Source organism: Capsicum annuum, unplaced genomic scaffold (assembly GCF_002878395.1).
Source record: "Capsicum annuum cultivar UCD-10X-F1 unplaced genomic scaffold, UCD10Xv1.1 ctg82480, whole genome shotgun sequence".
Lineage (NCBI taxonomy): Eukaryota > Viridiplantae > Streptophyta > Magnoliopsida > Solanales > Solanaceae > Capsicum > Capsicum annuum.
In genome coordinates, this window is record NW_025893278.1 from 1 (window position 1) to 16,922 (window position 16,922).

The 16,922-nt window shown below is 36.6% G+C and overlaps 4 protein-coding genes across 5 annotated transcripts; 1 reads left to right on the plus strand and 3 right to left on the minus strand.

Moving 5' to 3' along the window:
* Positions 1 to 10: 10 nt before the first annotated feature.
* On the minus strand, positions 11 to 4,102 carry LOC124895479 (putative late blight resistance protein homolog R1B-16). 2 transcript variants are annotated; one of them, XM_047405926.1, is made up of 3 exons: positions 3,913 to 4,102; positions 3,762 to 3,799; positions 11 to 2,828 (listed from the first exon to the last, which is right to left on the minus strand). In XM_047405926.1, the coding sequence occupies exon 3, from the start codon at positions 2,783 to 2,785 to the stop codon at positions 47 to 49; it is 2,739 nt and encodes a 912-aa protein (XP_047261882.1). In that variant the 5' UTR covers positions 2,786 to 2,828; positions 3,762 to 3,799; positions 3,913 to 4,102; the 3' UTR covers positions 11 to 46. The 2 variants fall into 2 exon arrangements, with proteins under 2 accessions (XP_047261882.1, XP_047261883.1); XM_047405927.1 differs by lacking the exon at positions 3,913 to 4,102 and having other exon boundaries at positions 3,762 to 3,877.
* A 1,440-nt stretch (positions 4,103 to 5,542) lies between these two features.
* On the plus strand, positions 5,543 to 12,136 carry LOC124895480 (putative late blight resistance protein homolog R1B-16). The gene is made up of 2 exons (XM_047405928.1): positions 5,543 to 5,626; positions 7,027 to 12,136. The coding sequence occupies exon 2, from the start codon at positions 7,805 to 7,807 to the stop codon at positions 8,924 to 8,926; it is 1,122 nt and encodes a 373-aa protein (XP_047261884.1). The 5' UTR covers positions 5,543 to 5,626; positions 7,027 to 7,804; the 3' UTR covers positions 8,927 to 12,136.
* On the minus strand, positions 11,474 to 15,847 carry LOC107853813 (G2/mitotic-specific cyclin S13-6). Its single transcript, XM_047405929.1, is given in 11 exon segments — positions 11,474 to 12,136; positions 12,294 to 13,794; positions 13,897 to 13,988; positions 14,199 to 14,366; positions 14,479 to 14,637; positions 14,723 to 14,891; positions 14,893 to 14,918; positions 15,009 to 15,134; positions 15,480 to 15,493; positions 15,535 to 15,594; positions 15,832 to 15,847. Coding segments are annotated over 8 exon segments (687 nt in total). The 3' UTR covers positions 11,474 to 12,136; positions 12,294 to 13,794; positions 13,897 to 13,988; positions 14,199 to 14,249.
* A 116-nt stretch (positions 15,848 to 15,963) lies between these two features.
* On the minus strand, positions 15,964 to 16,589 carry LOC107853812 (ruvB-like 2; the record flags this gene model as incomplete). Its single annotated transcript, XM_047405930.1, has 1 exon — positions 15,964 to 16,589. A coding segment is annotated over one exon (626 nt), but the record flags the coding sequence as incomplete, so codon positions are not given.
* Positions 16,590 to 16,922: the final 333 nt, after the last annotated feature.

The window sequence follows — 16,922 nt, forward strand, 5'->3', positions numbered from 1 at the left end:
AGTGGCCATTTTGAACTACCCTCAAATATAAGAATATGGGGCAAAGCTAAATAACTTTTGTGTACGACTTGACTTGTGAAAATGAGAAACAAAGTGTGACCCTTATAAATACTATATACTTACATGGACGGGAGATACGAACATCCACGGGGTTGTTTCCAAGGTCTTCTTGTTCTTGTTGAATTCTTGCAGCAGATTTCCCAAGTTCGGAAAGACACCTTGTTAACTCAATCAGTTGTAGTGTGGGGATTTCTGCAAACTCAATGGGTATCTCTTTCAAATAACTGCATTCTTTAAGCACAAGGCGCTCAAGGGCAGGAAAGTTGTCATTTGTGGCTTTCCAGTACTTGAGAAAACTATATTCAATTAACAAAAGCTTCAATTGAGTAAATCCCCTAACATTTGGATACCATTCTTTGCCACGACAAGCACCACCCATCAGCTTCAGCACCTCAAGGTTAGGCAATTTTGCTATGATGTCCAAGTACAACCAACTTATATAAGTTCTTTCCAACTTCAGCTTCTTGAGCGTTGCTGGAAAAGTTTCACAATAACGTGTAAAACTCAATGTTTCAAGTTGATGCAGATGGATAAGATTGTTAAGAGGGCCAAAGTCCCGATAACATCCATAGTCAGTCACATCTTGTCTAATTCCTAATTTTTTAACATTTTGAATCCCCAAAATAACCTCGTTTGTGCAACAACCCGAAGACAAGTAAGAAATAGTTTGTAAGTTTGAAAAATCCAAGTGTCTTCTTTTGTCAACAGATCCACTTGGGCAATCTGGCAAATAAAATCTGGGCAGTTTGAGATGCCTTAATTGCATTAGTCCCCAAATTTGCACTGGACATTTAATGCCTACAGATGATCGGAGATTCCCTTTAACAATTAATGTCTGCAGATTCCATAATCTGCAAATTTCTGGAGGTATGTCTAAATTCGCACGGCAGCGCAATGATAGGTACCTCAACCAGATGAGGCTTAGTATCTGTACAGGGAAATTATCAATCTCTCCGTGTCTCAATTCCAAGACTTTGAGTAATTTGAAATGAATAAGATCTAATTTGAGAACAGGAGAAAAAAATGAATCCTTACGATGAAAAGAGATAATAGAATGGGTTCGTCTCAAAAGATCGTTGTTGTCATAATCTCTCAACTGACGATGTACAGGGGTAAGAATAGCCCTACAAAGACCATAGGGACAATAAACAATTTTACCATCAGTCACGTGTTTAAAGGGTTGAATTTTTTGCATACTGGCAAATCGACATTCTGAATCTGAGTAATCAAGCACAATGTCGTTCATGATAAAAATGTTCTCCCTTTGCATTTCTCTCACGCACAGGTCATATATTAGATCATGAACCTTACATGATCTAATTTTGGTTCCATCAAGACTTTTCTTGCAGACGAGGACTAGACATCTATCGACAAGCTCTTGCAAACACTTCTCAGCCTCTCCTTCCAAATCATTTTCCAACTTCAGGAACCCCTCAGCCATCCATGATCTCATCAAATTCTTCACTGGAATCTCACTGTCCTCTGGAAAAATACCGAAATGCAGAAGACATGTTTTTAGATCACTTGTCAAGTGATCGTAACTCAACCCAAGCACATGTGAACATCGTTCATCAGGATCATTTGTGACGAATGACTTGACATCTTTAGCAACACTTCTCCAATCATCTATTGCCCTTTTAGATTTGAGAAGTCCAGCAACCACGACAATAGTTAGTGGTAACCCGTGACATTCATCTGCGATTTGCTTTCCAACAGTCTCGAACTCATATGGTAATGCTTCATTTGAAAATGCTGCACTTTTGAAAAGACTCCAACTCTCATCTTGATCCATGAAGCTCATCCGCAAAGAAAGATTCTCTACACCAGCATAACAAGCTACTTCATCATTACGGGTAGTCAACAGTATTCGATTCCCTGCATTGTCTTCAGTCGGAAAGCATCGTCTCACGCCATCCCACACTTGACAACTCCATATATCATCCAAGACAATTAAGTACCTCTTTCTCTTTAAACTTTTCTGCAGCATGTCTGCTAGCTCTGCTTCACCTTTCATCTTAGCCGTGTCATCCATTTTGATCGTCGATTGCAGAAGGCTCAGCAAAATTTCCTTTATGTTGTGCTGTTGAGATACAGTAGCCCAGGCACGAACATCAAAACGGCATAGAATTGATCCATGATTGTAAACTTCTTTCGCTAAGGTTGTTTTACCTATGCCTCCCATCCCGACAATCGGGATGACTTTGGGTTCACCAGAGTAGCATGTAGTCAGATCTTCTAACAACCGTTTCATTTGATCATCACGTCCAACCATATTATTGTTAACATTCAGAATATCATCTGTTGAACTTGAAAAATCATGAACCAATGATTCCTTTGATACTTGTTTGCCTTTATCTTGGATCTTTGTCGACTCTTTCCAGATACAATCAATGTCCTCTGCTACTTGCTGCAGGCTATCAGAAAGCCTCTCATGTGCCTTTTCTCTCAGATTTTCATCACTTGCCAATACAACTTCAGTTACTCTTAGTTGAATTGTGTGTTCAACAATATTTGCAACTTCTTTTACCTCTACTTCAAAATCCGTCATTTCCCCAGAAACATTGTTTTTCTCAAGGTTCTTGACAACTACTTCGAGGGAACTAATCTTTTCATGAAGATCAGAAAAGTCTTCTCTATGATCACAGGTTAGAGATTGCATTGGTGAATTGAATGTCAAGAGCGATTCTATTGTTCTCATAAGGGAAGCCACACTTGCATGAGCCATATCTAGTGTATTCACGTTTGCCTTTGCGATTCTGACCTGAAAGCTGTAAGATGCAAGAGGTCAATGATATTATAGATAACATGATACCCATTCTTTAGTATGGGAACATCTTTGTAGATGAATTGAAGTCATAGAAATATCTTAGCTCAAAGTTTAGTTGAGAATTATCCTACCGATTGAGTTTTAGTTGATGTTCTTACTTGGGTCAGCTTCCAATGATCATTAATCCTAAGATAGGAACGATGCCCATATTTCACTATTGTGCTTCGGGTCCAAAAACGTCACCAAAAACCCCAAGTGGGTCACGTACGGAACATACATTTTCGAGGAATATCAAGCTCATGGAATTAAAACACTCAAAAATGGGTGTAAACCAAGAAATCTTTGGGCTAAAATCAAGCTCTAAGTAAATTTGTGGTTTTGAGTCAAAAACCAAGAAATTCATCAATAAAGTGATGAAATCTTACCTTAATTCGGACGACAATTACGATAAAAGATGTTTAGAAAGCTCCCAAGTCACCAAAAGACTCAATTTTGAGTCGTCATACCCATTTAGGGTTTTTACGTCACAAGGATGAAGAGGAAATTCCCTAATTTGCGACTTTAGGATCTATTTATAGACCCTTCAGGCAAAGAGATTTCGTGATCATGGTCACTTGGACTGTAATCGCCATGTCGCAATCGACATACCTACCAAATTAAAGGTTTTTGAGTCTTCTTTCCAAGCAAAAAGTTATAGACCTTTTAGTGAGGCATCATCCCAGCTGTGCGTTAGGCAGCGCAGGGTGGAGCTCAAGCCAAGAGATCATCACTTGTTTTCCTCCGTGTTGGGCTGCGCAGCCTGGAGCATACCTCTCCGACATATTTTCTAAACGATGGATTGAGACTAGAGTTGAAGATTGATTTTTCTAAACTTATGTGGTCGCTCAACTAATAGTTATTAGATTATAAATATGAGTAATTGAGGGAAACCAACCTTTGAATGGTAGAAATTTGGGAAGAAGCAACTGATCACTGCAATAATATATATACTATGAGAAAAGAACATAAAAAACATAAACTGATCTCTGAGTTTATGGAAATAGTAGCAAGTAATGAAGATTAAAATCAATAGAAATATGTCATACCTGATCTCTGAGTGACTAAAATGGTATTAAATTTTATAGATAACAAAGTGTTGGCTTATGATAAATTGGGATGATAACTTCAATTATATTTTTGAGATAGAAAGTTATTAAAAGATGAGTACAGACAATATATCTGCATATACTTTTCTCAAAGCTCATTGAAATATTAAAGAAAGAACTTGGCCAATTTGCTGTACCAATCAAATTTTTTTTTATATATATTAGCTGCCTGCAAGTGATACTTTTGTGGACTAATCAATAAACAAATAATAAATCTCCAGCTTAGGAGCTAAATAATGTAGTATTTTTTTCTTCAAAAAAGCAATCTTTTTGACTCATACGGTGACTAATGCTATGACTCAATTATCAAGGCTATCTTTAATTTGCAGAAAAAAATATTTTAAATTTTTATTCAGTGGGACATGTAACATTTTAAAAAGTATTCTCTCTATTTCAAAAAAATTGATCTGTTTTTATTTTTGATTTTTGACATAATACATAAACAGGAATTTTAACTATGACCTTTTAACTTTATTAGTGCATAAGTAGACCCTTTAACTATGAAAAAGCTGAACAAAAAAGACACTCCAATATTAGGTGTGTTTCTCACACTAATAAGTGATAGTTTAGGTTTGTGTATGAGTTTTGGTATGAAACTAAAAAAAAAGGGAATAATTTAAGTGACTTTTTGACAGTTACTACTTTTTCCAAAGAGATAAGTATCCGGTACCCCTCAAACTATAGCCAATGGGTCCTATTATTCCTGAACTTAATTTTAGTGTATTTTTATTCCCTTTTATGCTGACATGTCATTTTTATTACATAAAAATTGGATTCACGTCAAAAGTATCACGTCAGCTAAAAAGGTGTCATACCAACTAAAAAGGGTGACAAAAATACATTAAAATTGAGTTTAGGAGATAATAGGACCCTTATAAAGTTGAAGTGTGTCGTAGCAAATTTGATTATAATTCAGGTGGGTACTAAATGCTTTGCTCTTTTGCAAATTAAAGATTATATTGATAATTGAGTCATCATATTCTGAGTCAAAATGATTTCCTTTTTTTTATTAAAAAAAGCAAACTATTTGGCTCAGAAGCTGAAAATTTGTTTTGATATCTATCTATCTATCTATCTATCTATATATATATATATATATATATATATATATATATATATATACCATTATTGACTTATAAGTCCACATATTAGTGACAGACAAATAATATATATATAAAAATTGTGATTGGTACAACAAATTGTCTAAGATCTTTTTTAAATATATCAATCAAGTATGTTTCTAAATAATTCCATTAGTGGGATATGGGTAGAGTCTAAGTGTATGCAGACCTTACTCCAATTTTGTGGAGGTAAAAAAGTGGTTTTCGAACTACCGTCACTCAATGTAGTAATTTCATCAAATTAGTTATAAATAAAACGATAGTGAAAAAAACTTAACAACTAATAAGGAAAGCAACACATAGCATTCCGAAAAAGGAACATGACAACAAAAATAATATGATGACAATTGAAACACAATATAATCATCTTTGATTTTTATTTTTTAAAATATAATAAAGGTATAAAGCACAAAGCATCTTTTTATAACTTTTTATCTTAAAACTACATAAAGCACTTTCCCCACATGTAACAATAATTGAAATTCTCATCCCAATTTTTGAGAAGGCAAACACTTTGTTAGTCACTCAGAGAGGTATGTCATGTTTCTTTTGATTTTAATCTTTGATTTGTGTTTTTTAAAGTATTTTGTTGCAGTGATCAGTTGTTTCTTAATTACTTATCTTTGTGAGTTAATAACTGTTAGTTGAGTGGCCATATGAAATCAACCTCAACAACATAGAATACGTACTGCCACCGTGTAATTTTTTGTTAAGGATGTTACCGAGGATCTCGGAGAAAAAAATTACGCTCTTCATTTAAATAAGAATGATATATTTGACTTAACGTGAAGTTTAAAAAGATAGAGAAGACTTTTGAATCGAGTAAAACATCTAGTATCCTCCTAAACTATGACCAAATTTGTCACGACATACTTCAACTTCACGGGAGTCCTATTACCCCCTCAACTAAATTTTAGCGTAATTTTTTTCAATCTTTTTAGCTGATGTGGCACCTTTTTAGCTGACGTGTCACCTTTGACGTGGGCTCCATTTTTATGTAATAAAGGTGTAACGTTAGCACAAAAGAGTGACAAAAATACGCTAAAATTGAGTTCATTGGTGCAATAGGCCCCCTGTGAAGTTGGAGTGTAACGTAACAACTTTGGCCATAATTTGGGGGCACTAGATGCTTATCTCCTTCTTATCATATGATTTTAAATTAAAGTTCTGTCAGTGTACCAAAATGCCCTTTAATCTTATAGTCTTAAATATGTCACGTGAAAAGTTGAAATTAAAATATAGCCAAAAAAAGAAAGAAGTCAATTCTTTTTTAAATGAATTAAAAAGGAAAGCACGTAGGTCATTCTTTTTAAAACAAAGGGTGTATCATTTTCCTCCAAGTATACAGTGGACAACCAAGGTCCATTTCGATTTGTTTGTCTTTTTGACTTGACACGAAGTTGACTAAAGTAAAGAAGACTTTTGAATTATGACCCTTTAATTTTATGGTCCGACTTTCTAGAAAAGTTAGAAAATCCTAAAAGTGGGGTATCGGAAGGATGGGGTGTACACACAGACCTTACTTACTGTTTTAGGGAATCTGCGTTTGAAAGGTTAGTTTCCCTTAATTACTCTCTTATTTAATTAAAGTTTTAGAGCAAAACAACACTTGTAGTGGCTTGTCAATGTATAATTTAACTCTTTGTACTATGTATAATTTTTTAAGGACCTGACACGGGGGTGGCATCTTTTTAAAAGAGTTCCAGCTACCTAAGTAAGCTAAGCGGAGTTTTGAACCACAATCTCTTTTTCGTACTCTGAGTTAAATAATTTTTTCGCATCAAATGAGCTAAAGCTACTGAGTTTGGGACTAAACTCACTGTTACCCTGTGATAGCTATGATTAAGGCAAATACATTACCTGATCTTATTTAGTTTATGCAAATCTGTGTATCTCGTTATTTGTAATACCATTGACATCTTGCAACCTGCAGCTTTCAGGTCATAACCGCAAAGGATAGAAACGAGAATACAGTAGATATGGCTCATGCAAGTGTGGCTTCTCTTATGAGAACAATAGAATCGCTCTTGACATCCAATTCATCAATGCAAACTCTAATCTGTGATCACAGAGATGAAATTTGCGCTCTTCAGGAAAAGATTAGTTCCCTGGAAGTAGTCATCAAGAACTTTGAGAAAAACTATATTTCTGGGGAACTGACAGATTTGGAAGTGCAGATAAATGAAGTTGCAAATATTGTTGAACAAACAATTCAACTAAGAGTAACTGAAGTTTTATTGGCAAATGATGAAAATCTGAGAGAAAAGGCACATGAGAGGCTTTCTGATAGCCTGCAACAAGTAGCAGAGGATATTGATCGTATTTGGAAAGAGTCGACAAATATCCAGGATAAGGGCAAACATGCATCAAAGGAATCAACGGTTCAAGAGTTTCCAAGCTCATCAAGAAATATTCTGAATGTTGAGAATAGTATGGTTGGACGTGATGATCAAAGGAAACGGTTGGTAGAAGATCTTACTAGAAGCTACTCTAGTGAACCCAAAGTCATCCCGATTGTCGGGATGGGTGGCATAGGTAAAACAACCTTAGAGAACGAAGTTTACAATGATGCGTGCATTCGTTCTCATTTTGATGTTTGTGCCTAGGCTACTATTTCGCAACAGCACAATGTAAAGGAAATCTTGTTGAGCCTTCAGTGTTCTACTAAGAGTGACACATTTGACATAAACGATGAAGCAGAGCTTGCAAACATGCTACAAAAGTGTTTAAAGGGTAATAGATATTTAATTGTATTGGATGACATGTGGAAAACTAAAGCATGGGATGCCATGAGACTATGTTTTCCAAGTGAAAACAAGGGGAGTGGAATATTATTGACGACCCGTAACAATGAAGTAGCTTGTTATGCTGATACAGAGAATGTTTCTTTGCGGATGAGCTTCATGGATCAAGATGAGAGTTGGAGTCTTTTCAAAAGTGCAGCATTTGCAAGTGAAGCATTACCATCAAAGTTTGAGACTACTGGGAAGCAAATCACAGAGAAATGTCACGGGTTACCACTAACTATAGTCGTGGTTGCTGGACTTCTCAAATCTAAAAGGGCAATAGAAGACTGGGAAAATGTTGCGAAAGATGTCAAGTCATTTGTCACAAATGATCCTAATGAACTATGTTCACGTGTGCTTGGGTTGAGTTACAATCACATGACTAGCGATCTAAAAGCCTGTCTTCTGCATTTCGGGATTTTTCCAGAAGACAGTGAGATACCAGCGAAGAATTTGATGAGATTATGGATGGCTGAGGGGTTCCTGAAGTTGGGAAATGATTTGGAAGGAGAGGCTGAGAAGTGTTTGCAAGAGCTTGTCGGTAGATGTCTAGTCCTCGTCTGCAAGAAAAGTCAAGATGGAGCAAAAATTAGATCATGTAAAGTTCATGATCTAATATATGACCTGTGCGTGAGAGAAATTCAAAGGGAGAACATTTTTATCATGAACGACATTGTGCTTGATTACTCAAATTCAAAACGGCGATATCTCAGTATGCAAAAAATGCAGCCCTTTAAACGTGTGACTGGTGATAAAATTGATTGTTGTCCCTATGGTCTTTATAGGGCTCTTCTTACCCCTGTACATCATCATGACAACAACGATCTTTTGAAACGAAGTCGTTCTATTTTCTCTTTTCATCTTAAGTATTCATATTATTTTTTCAAATCACAGCTTATTCATTTCAAATTACTCAAAGTCTTGGAGTTGAGGCACAAAGAGATTGATAATTTCCCTGTACAGATACTAAGCCTCATCTGGTTGAGGTACCTATCATTGCAATGCTATGAGAATTTAAACATAACTCCAGAAATTTGCAGGTTATGACTCACATAACGGTTGGACAACACTACAGCAGTCTTAGCTTCTTCGACAGTGCTCATCATCACAAACCCGAATCCACGACTCCTATCAGTCTCCCTATGAAGAAATTCACTTCAACATAGTTGGTACAGTTTATCAGGTCAGTGGACTATTTGTTTAGGCACTAAGGTTGGTCTTAACTCAAGTTCTGCTTCAGAAGAAGGGACTAACTCTCAATCCCATCACCAGCCTATAAAACATGTGTAATGGATGATCCGATCTCATGGAGTTGAGCTATTTTATCTCATGTGGTGCAGATGAATGGATGTTCCTTTGTTGAGGTGTATATGATTCCTGTTAGGTCGGCCTTTTTTTTTTTTTTAATTAAAAAAAAAAAGAGGTTGAAGTTAAATCTATGGTTTTTAATAATTCCAAACCTCTTACATTGCACATTCCTCTTTTGGGAGAAAGATAGAAAGTAATTGAAGAACAAATACAATTGGAATCTTTTACATGCATTTGATTCCTGTGGCTTGGAGCTACTATTTCATCTTTTGTTGTTTAGCATCATGAAGACCTCATTTTTTGTTGACACTATGACTACATTGTTCATCATCTCAGCTAACTGTTGATATTAAAACTTCGAAGAGGCACTTCTGTATCGTTAGTTTCAAGTTGCTTGGAAGGTGTAATGACAGATTTGTTTCTTGTGGAATTCTGACATATATAATTATACCTTTTTGGAAACAAGTGACCATACTTCATATTTCCGTTAGTTTTTAGTCGTGTGTTGAGTTGTGTCCTGCATGTGGCATTACTTTAGTTATTATTCTGTCGTGCCTGGTGTGATGAAGTCAAAAGAGGTTGAGATGAAGCTATGGGGTTTTATAGGTGATACTTTTTGCTCCTCTGTTTACCTTTGCATATTTTGTATTCAATTATTGTGGAGCTAAAAGGCTCAGTTCTGTAGAGTGTTAAGAAGTTTGTTGTACGTTGACATTTCTTTCCCTTTATCATCATCGTATTATAAGGACCAATTGAATTAGATCCAGTTTTCTAATTTATTTCACCAGCGTCTTCAGTTTTGCTTTGAGACTGCACAGGTGCCCAAATAACCGCATCCCCTCCCTGAAACTTATAATTTGTATGTACATTGGACTGCTGATTTCCTTGCATCTTGCGAGGGTGCTGATGTTTCCATTGGTTAATAACTCAAGAGAAGAATTCAACTTCTCTTGTTGAGTACAAACTTTAGCGTGATTACTACCATTATGCACTTGTGATGTTGAGGCAGGGAAGGCAGCACAACAGGAAGCTTCTGCTTGTTCTTGTTAGTCGTATTACCTTGTCGGCTGCGAGGAAGACTCGACCGCAACTCTGGCATTATTGACCATGTCCGATTCAGCATTTTAGGCAACTTCATGAGCCTCATGGAACAAAGCCTAAATTCCTAAAAAAACAATTCCAAAGGATACAGCAAATCCATAGTAATAGACAAAGCACAAACAAAAATTCAAGTCCAAGTTCCTACCAAATCTTTTCAAGAAACTTGAAATGACAACACATTTCTGCTCAAATTCAAGTGATACATGTGTGAAAAGCTCATAAATTTCATAGGAATCTCGCCTGTCAATCGATTGTTCTGAAGTGACAATGTAGTTAAGAAGGTGTGTGTAACTTGATGGTATTTTACCTGAGTAACCTGAACCTACGAGCCTCAATTCTTGAATTTTATGCAGCTGACTAAATTCTTTAGGCAGTTTTATGTACATTGGATTATCATCCATAAGAAAATATTTTAGACGTTGTAACTTATTTAGTCCTTTAGGGAAATTCCCACTTGTTGTTACTCAGAGCCAAGAAGTTCAAAAATTGTAAGTCTTCAATTGTCTCGGGGGAGGATTTCACAAAAATAAGTCTTTTTTAAAAAGACTTACATATAGTGGGTTGAAAGTTAGACTTTTTCCTAACCAAAGATACGTAACAACTCTTCTATTGTTTGTTTGTTTTTTCTCAATCTTAAAGATGCAAGTTCTCAAAGATTGATGATACTCCAAATCCGCTCCCTCCGTAAACTATATTGAAGAGGCACTATTCCGAGAAAGCTTATTACACATTCAGCCAATAAACATCCAGCATCTCCGGACCATCGAAACTACAATTTTCCAGAGAAACTTAACAGTTGGAGGGTACAAGCATAAACAATGATACAATGAGAGAGCAATCTATTTTATAAGGGGGCACTACTTTGCTCGATGCACTCATTTTAACAAAGGATTAAGAACTCCAAAAAACCTTCACAAATATATTGGTCTGCTTATTTCTTTGCATCCTGCCAGGGTGCTGATGTTTCCATTGGTTAATAAATCAAGAGAAGAATTCAACTTCTCCTGTTGAGTACGACTTTAGTGGGGATTACTACCATTATGCACTTGTGATGTTGAGGCAGGGGGAGGAAGCACAACATGAAGCTTTGGCTTGTTCTTGTTAGTCGAATTAACTTGTGCGAAACAAAATGGCACGAAAGCAACTATCGTTAATTGGACTAAGTAAGTTCTCTACACATGCTTCTTTATGATATATTTGAAACTTTATATGATAAATGATCCTATTTTTCAGCTTTTCGTACTTTTTTGTTCCAAGAACACTGTTACTATTTTGGCTCCAATTTAAATTAACAAGAGGTTGTCAATAGGTTCATCTGAACATGACGATTGACACCCAACCAATCAAACACCACACTACAAACTTCTAATAATGTTCCACCCACCATTTGTTACGTTTATGTCCAAAAAAGGAGTAGAGAAAAGGAAACAAAAGAAGAAACTGTCAGTTATATGTTAACTATGGTCTGGACAAGTAACTGAACTTGAGGAGCGTCACAACTTCTGGAGGGTAAGACGTTTGATTCAGTTGGCATTGTCAAATACTCATCGCAGCATCGGCAGAATAGTATATATAGCCAAAGTTCATTTTTCGTTGACACATTCAAAACGAACTCATGGTGCAATTACCTCGAGTTTCCCAAACCAGGAGGTGCAACCACCAACTGCAATAACTTGTGATTTCCTCGCTTTGAAATATGTTCAATACTGAGCATAGAAGATGTCACACAGAAGACTTCTCATGTATCCTGGGTTCTTCAGGTGGTTGGTAACTTTCAAGGTACTAAATCTTCTGCAAAACACTGTTGAATGGCTCTTGTAAAAATTGCAGAGGAATGAAGGTCACTTCCTGTTTGCAGTAAAGGTTGGGAGTACAATTAGTCAGACATGTCACTGGTGGGAAAAGAGTTAACCTATTGTAGAAACTTCAGACAACAGAGACATTCGAAAAAAGATAGAATAAGTACATGTCTTGGAATTGTATCTTAGCATAGAAGAGGTCATACAGAAAACTTCCATGTATCCTGGGTTCTTGAAGTGGTTGGTAACTTCCAAGGTACAAAACTTCTGCAGAACACCGTTGACTGGCTCTTGTAAATATTGCATAGAAATGAAGACTCTTCCTGTTTGCCGAAAAGGTTGGATGTAGAATTAGTCGACACATCAGTGGGAATTTAACCTGGGCGGGTGGTGCAGCGCTGCGGATTCACTTGTCATAAGAAAAAATAAAATTGTTATTTACCGCTATTTTCAATTTGTAAGTTTACATAGCACAGAATATGTCAAAAATAAGGACGTAGAGTAGAAAAGATGTCATAATTTGAATCGGGCTCAAAGTTTTGTTCTATCCGCAGAAGCAGTAGCAATGAAACTTCGGATTAGAGTTGTTCCGACATATATATCAGACAACTGCACTATTGCAAGGAAACTAATTATTACATCTTTCCTGAAACATCAGATCAATGTTATTTATACAGGATACTTCATATTTTCACCTGGCTCAGGGAAATATTTTTGTAAAAACTCTGACGTTCTTACAGCTGGGAAATCAGGTGGAAGCAAAGGCACTTCATCTAACTTTAAAGGGGATTGGTATCCTGTACTAAGCAATGGATTAATCGAAACCCAAACAGCTTTAGAGAATAGTGAAGTAGTGACATATCCACTCACAGTAGAATCCATCGGAATCAACTCATCTGCTTGTAGCCTAGAGTTTCCACCAGCTTTATGTTGGTTACCAAGAAACCACCAGGGGGGAAACAAATGTGTACGATAGGGCTACCAAATAAAATTGAAATATTCAGAAGCAGATGCTTACACCAGGACAGTCAGTGTGTGTGGCCAATATCTTGCTACCCTGAGCCACTTCACTGATGCATTTCACCTGAAATCATATTACGGAATGCCAGTTGATTTATTAACGCAGATTATTGTCTTTCCATGTTATGAGTTCTTCTGCAATTTATATTTTTAAGCAACACAGCTCTAGCATTCTCATTGTTATAGTATGACCAACTGGTTACCATTTATAAAACAAAACATTATCCTTTAATAGTGTGCACTTAACAATTCTATGACATATCCATTAAGACACCCGTTTGTTGAATAAGAGAATGTAAGAACTCCTAGAGAAATAACTGCAGAAGGAAATATACATGATCTTCTTCGGAAGCAGATAGGTCGTAGCGCTAAAGGGATCTCAAACATACCTTTGACATCCAACCAATTTAACACAATGTACACCAAAAAACTTTGTAACCAAGGAGCTTCGGTACTGAAAACAATAACCAAACACTTACAATAGTCGGCTAATCGGCAAACAATGAGGGTTCCACATGGCTAACTTCACCTCACCAACCACCGCTACTTTATCCACAACAACCAGTTTAACGCAATGTAACATAGATGTACAAAGATTTCCAGAATTGTTACCAGAAGGATGCAATAATTGCAGATATGTAGACCAATCACAAAATTGTAGTCCATGATATTCTCAGGTTCCCAAAACTGACAATGTATATGAATTTGTATGAGAACCGCGAGAACAAAGTCGGTCATTCTATGAATATAAAGACACCAATAAAAAGAATTGGACAAAGATTGTATCACCTTATAAGCTCTTTATTCCAAGGTCGACGCAATTGAAAGACAAAGTTTAGTTTGAGGTCTTTAAATGTGGTAGTTTCATCGGCCCCTTGTGTCTGGTTTATACATTGAGTAATAGAACATAAGAACTCGTAAAGAAATAACTTTCCAAGTAAGTATAGATGATCTTCTTTGGAACCAGATATGTTATAGCCCTAAAGGGATATCAAACATACCTTTGACTTCCAACCAGTTTAATACAATGTAAACCCAAAAACTATGTAACCGAGGAGCTTTGGTACTGAAAACAACAACCAAACACTTACAATAGTCGGTTAATCGGCAAACAATGAGGCTTCCACATGGCTAACTTCACTTCACACAACCACGACAATTTTATCCACGACAACCAGTTGCCCGAGAATTTGTTTGTCCATAGTTAACACTTCCTCGTGACTGTAAGTTTTGTCCAAGATGCACATGAAGTCATTGACCTAAAAAAAAATATTACTACATTTAGAAAGTTGTTAGCTTTAGCCATTAACAGCTCATATGGTGAAAAAGGCTTTCATATTTTATCTCGGGAGCCCAAATTAAAGAACTAACTTCTGAATCAGGTAAAGAAGCTTTGATGGAACGGACGAGGAACACATAAGGTGTTGGGACTGTTAGATACCATTCCAGTTGCTCGTGAATTTGTTTCTCCATAGTTAACACTTGCTCGTGACTGTAAGTTTTGTCCGAGATGCACACGAAGTCATTGAGCTGAAAAAACAAATTTCAACATTTAGAAAGCTGTTAGATTTAGACATTAACAGCTCATTTGGTGAAAGAGGCTTTCATATTTTACCTCGGGAGCCCAAGTTTCTTCATATTTAGAGGCTATAAGCATGGAACTAATGCCCACCAACTGCAGTTCCCTTCTTGATGCAGTCTCCACAGCGAGGTAGCGATCAACAATGTAGATTGTGAGGTTAAGATTTTCTGGATTAAGCTCAAACTTGTGGTAGGCTGTGAATCAATTAGTCATGAACTCTTGTCTCACTCTGCAAAGAACCACAAAAAATCGAGTTGATCATAGATATTGCTAGTATACAAGAAACGAAAATAAAGCTCAAGTTCAAGACAATAAATACCTCAGCTAGTTTGTAGAAGCTGTAAATGTCTTCAACATATTCCAAAACTGCCAATTCATAGTTCACATCTGCAGCATCAATGTCCACAATCTGCTCCTTTGACTTCTTACTCAGACCACATGCAGCCTTTATTAAGTTAACAAAAACATCATACATTCCTCTAGTTGTATAACTGACAATTATGTAAAACAGAAAACAAAAGGAACAATCCACTATAAAGGCTGTACTATTAACAAAAGGGACATCATATCGAATGGCTTAAGGTTGAAATTTCCAAGACATGATTCAGAAGAAAAAGAAGCTTGACATGTGACATGACAGCTCATGCAAGTATTAGCTCATCTTCAGTCAAGCGCACGTTACATGAAGGTTTTTTAACCCAAGCAACATAAAGTATCACAACTCCTATCAAAATAACTGGAGGACTAAACTCAACATCTTATACAATGTGGGAGGAGATGTGATAGCTACCTGGAAGGGCAGAACTGAACATCATCTACAGTATCATCATGTCCTTGGAAAATACCTCGAGCTTGAACAGTAGGGCTTTCTGCAGAAGGTTTCGGGTTACTTGCTCCAGAATGAACTTCAATTCACTGTGCTCAAAAATGCTTATGTAGAATGATTAAAGAAGTCCTTTACATCACAAAACATCATCACCACTTGATAACTTCGAAATAGCAACTTAATTACTATAAATTATAAAATTGATTAGTTAAACTAATAGCCTAAATCCCAATATATCCGCATAAACTTTTATACAAATGCCTAACAGATGCAATTCTTAATTAAAGGGAGGAATAGAAAATCATATTGGATCCACATTTATCAATTAACATTTCGTTCAAGTCAGAAAACATAAATGGAAGAGAAGAAATCATCAAGTAAGAGCCAGGTAGCGAAATACCTCGCCAAAGCTAAGTTGCAACATCCTGAATCCCAAGTCGAGAAGCTTTCAGGACACCATTGCAGTAGTTTCATCTTCTTTGGCCTCTCCTGCTGATATTTCTTTAAACATGTACTGGCTCTGATACTCCATCAAGTACTGTGTGGATCTCTTCACATCATAACACAGATTATAGACTCGAGTAATGTCTTCCACTTCCACAACCTTCCCTTTCAGTTTTTGGCAAGCCAATGCTGCAGAAGTAATAAGGTGGATGGCGTATCTCAAAGAGGTATTCACCCCGATCTTGGTCAATAGAACTCTTGCATCCTCCGACATTTCTACATCCTCCTCTTGGCTTCTGATGTCCAGGATTTTTCGAATTTCTTCCTCTTTGTAAGGTTGTGTAGAGATGATGAGCAGGCGATCAAGAAAGTCAATTGGAGTTCCATGTGGGGATCTGTAGTTTGTTCCCCGGATTATAGTAATGCCTCTATTGGTCGCAACAACCAATGTAGGTACCATGTCATTCTCCAGATCTCTGTTTAGGAAAGAGAAACACTCAATGTCAAGCATATGTACTTCGTCAATGAAGAGGACACCAGGCACAATTTCTGCCTTTCCTTCCTCCCTCCACTCTGCAACCTTGGTATCTATTAGTTCTCTCACTTCAGCACGAATCTCACCAGTATCACCTGTAAACAGTGCTAAAAATCCCTATGTTCTGAAATTGAGATGAGTTGATTAACATTTTAATCTAGTGAAGTTGTCAACAGGACATACTTTTAAGATGTCAGATGTTTTCAGCAAGTAGCATCTCTAATCGAATTGAAGCAGAGAAAAGGCAAATGAAAGGGGAAGATACAAAATCTAAGACTAACGATAAACATAAATAATTGTTAAAAGTAGTCTATCTTAGTATACAGAAAGATCAGTCTGCTATTCAAATGCTATAGTCCAAACCTTATGAAGCCCAAAACGTACAATAAATGCCCAAATCCAACCAAACATGATACAGAAAAGGGAGG